This window comes from Meleagris gallopavo, chromosome 6, assembly GCF_000146605.3.
Source record: "Meleagris gallopavo isolate NT-WF06-2002-E0010 breed Aviagen turkey brand Nicholas breeding stock chromosome 6, Turkey_5.1, whole genome shotgun sequence".
NCBI lineage: Eukaryota > Metazoa > Chordata > Aves > Galliformes > Phasianidae > Meleagris > Meleagris gallopavo.
In genome coordinates this window covers 28,652,987-28,655,352 of record NC_015016.2, presented here as the reverse complement: position 1 = coordinate 28,655,352, position 2,366 = coordinate 28,652,987, and the positions used below count along the sequence as shown (strand labels likewise).

The following is a 2,366-nucleotide window of genomic DNA, read 5'->3' as shown; positions in this document are numbered from 1 at the left end:
AAACAGGAAGGATTTTTTGCGGGGCTTGATCCTTCTGCCGCTATCATCCGTCTGCTTTCATCTGATGGGTTTTGAAATCCCCTTGGAAATTAGGGACTAATTAGCCCCAAAGCGAGTGGCAACAATGCATGACAAAGAAGAAGATTAGGGCTTAAGAGGGCAGTACGAGAATGACGGTATCAGCCGCCCCCAGACACGCAGCCCAAAACAAATCGATCCGATTCCACCTGGGTGTGCCTAAGGCCGTCCCGGACCGCGAAGACCACACTGTTACTTAGAGACATATGAGGTGAGGGAGGGTGAAGACAAAACCCCTCACCCCTCCCAGCTTCCCAGGACGAAAGCAAAACGATCCCCAACGTCCAAGATAACTTCGATCAAAGAAAGGTATTCAGCGATGTTGTGTGTGCGGGTACGTTTATGTGCATTTCACGCCATTTTGCTCCGTGTATCCACCGTTATCATTACAAACAGTCAGGTCGATTCCTCCACGCAGCGCCGCTGACTTTGGCTCTGCCGAAGTTTCGGGTGAAAGCAGCTGCTGCCCTGAATGGCACCGCCTTATCCTCGTCTGCTGGGCAGGAGGAAGGGAGTTCAAAGCAATGCTTAGAAATAGCCTGAAATGAGCATTACGAAGCAGCCTTTTGCTGCCACCCTGTCCAGATGTTTGAACTCTAGCCGAAGGGATTTAGGGGGAATGGAGAAGACGATTCCAACAGTTACTACTGGGAATGCAATTTCGGGTCCCCTACAATGCTTACTTAGGCTAATGGAGGTCCTGCCATTCAGATCTCATTGCGCTGGGATACAGGGTAAACATTTCCCGGTGACCCTCTGCGTGCAGGTCCCCTCTTCAGGACATCATTAAAAGTATCCACGTACTTGCCTGACATCAATTGTGTGGCTGGCTCTCAGGGTTCAGAGAACCCGACAGAAAGCAGGAAGGCGAGCCCAGGGAAGACCCGGCTCTGCTGCTGCGGGCTGTAAAGAGCTTGAAAATCGTTTGTTGAGGGTGCATAAGAAGAGACAAAAGTGCTCAGCAGGTAGGAGCCGAGGGTTTTGCCAAGAAGGAACTGTCCTTGATCGCTGTGACAGGATTGCCTCGCCGGGGACTCCTCTCTCGTGAGCATCCACGCGTCCCCGAGGGGGCTGCCTGTCTCCTCTCATCAGTATCACGGAGGGAAATTTCACAGCCGCTCTTTCTAGTCCTGCTAATCCTGTTATCCGAGGGGTTATAAATATTAACGCCGCCGAGGCTTGGGGTGGGGGACCCGATTAAGCCCTCTCCGAAGTAAGATGTCAGCCGGCCTCTTCCCGGCCCACCGGCGCCCGGAGCTGCTCCGCCGCAGAGCCCAGCCGCTCCCCTGCCCGGAGCGGCTGCTGGGGGCCTCGGTGCTGGGCTTCGTGGCCGACATCTCACTGGGAGCCCCCCAGAGCTCATCCCGGGCCGGGCCGAGCCTGGGGCTAACTTCCGAGCCTCCCTTCGGGGACAGAGCCCTGTCGCTGAGGGAGGAGATGGCCCGGGGACTGCCTTTGACTGCCTTCGGAGACGGGGATCTCGAAGACGAGAAAGAAGAGGAGGAAGAGGAGAGGACGAGGAGCTCTTCCCTACTGGACAGACCTAGGAGAAAGCGGGTTATCACCTACGCCCAGCGCCAGGCAGCCAACATCCGGGAGAGGAAAAGGATGTTTAACCTCAATGAGGCATTCGACCAGCTGAGGAAGAAGGTGCCCACCTTTGCCTACGAGAAGCGGCTCTCCCGGATAGAGACCTTGCGCCTGGCCATAGTGTACATTTCCTTCATGACCGAGCTCCTGAACGGCTGCAGCAGGCAGGAGGCGAGCTAGGGGCAGAGAGGCCCGGTGGAACGGGGCTGGGGCCGGACACCGATTTTAAACACGGGCTCCTCGCCCCGCAGCCGGGACCGTGCAGGCGTGGCACTCAAAGCGAGCAGGGTGCGAAGGGAAAGGGGAGATAGAGAGGTTCGATGTGTGTAGATTTGTTAATATATATCGCTTTTGTAAAGGAAGAGGGGGAAAAAAGGGGAGGGAGGAAAGAAAAAAAGAAATTCTGGGGCATTTTGGTTGTTGTTTCTTTGACTGTTTGCTTTAGTGTTTTACAATTTGTTGCCTTCCAAAACGGATCGGACAGGGCAGCGGAGGTGCTGCTGTCAGAGGATTGGCTTTCCAGGGGATTCTGTTGCCGGCCCAGCTGCCCGCCAGGGGCTAGGAAAAAAAAAATAAAAAAAAAATCTGTTGTAATGTTTTCCTTTTAATAAAAAGAATGCTCTCTTTTTCCCTGAAGTCCACCTTGACAAGTCCAAGCTGTGTGTCACAGGGAGAGTTAAATGGAACCTCTAGACGGA

At 54.2% G+C, this 2,366-nt stretch overlaps 1 protein-coding gene across 1 annotated transcript; it reads left to right on the top strand.

Annotated features, from left to right (window-relative positions):
• The first annotated feature begins 1,296 nt into the window (after positions 1–1,296).
• FERD3L (Fer3 like bHLH transcription factor) lies at positions 1,297–1,848 on the top strand. Its single transcript, XM_003204687.1, has one exon. It carries the CDS (start codon positions 1,297–1,299, stop codon positions 1,846–1,848), a length of 552 nt encoding a protein of 183 aa, XP_003204735.1.
• The last annotated feature ends 518 nt before the right edge of the window (positions 1,849–2,366 follow it).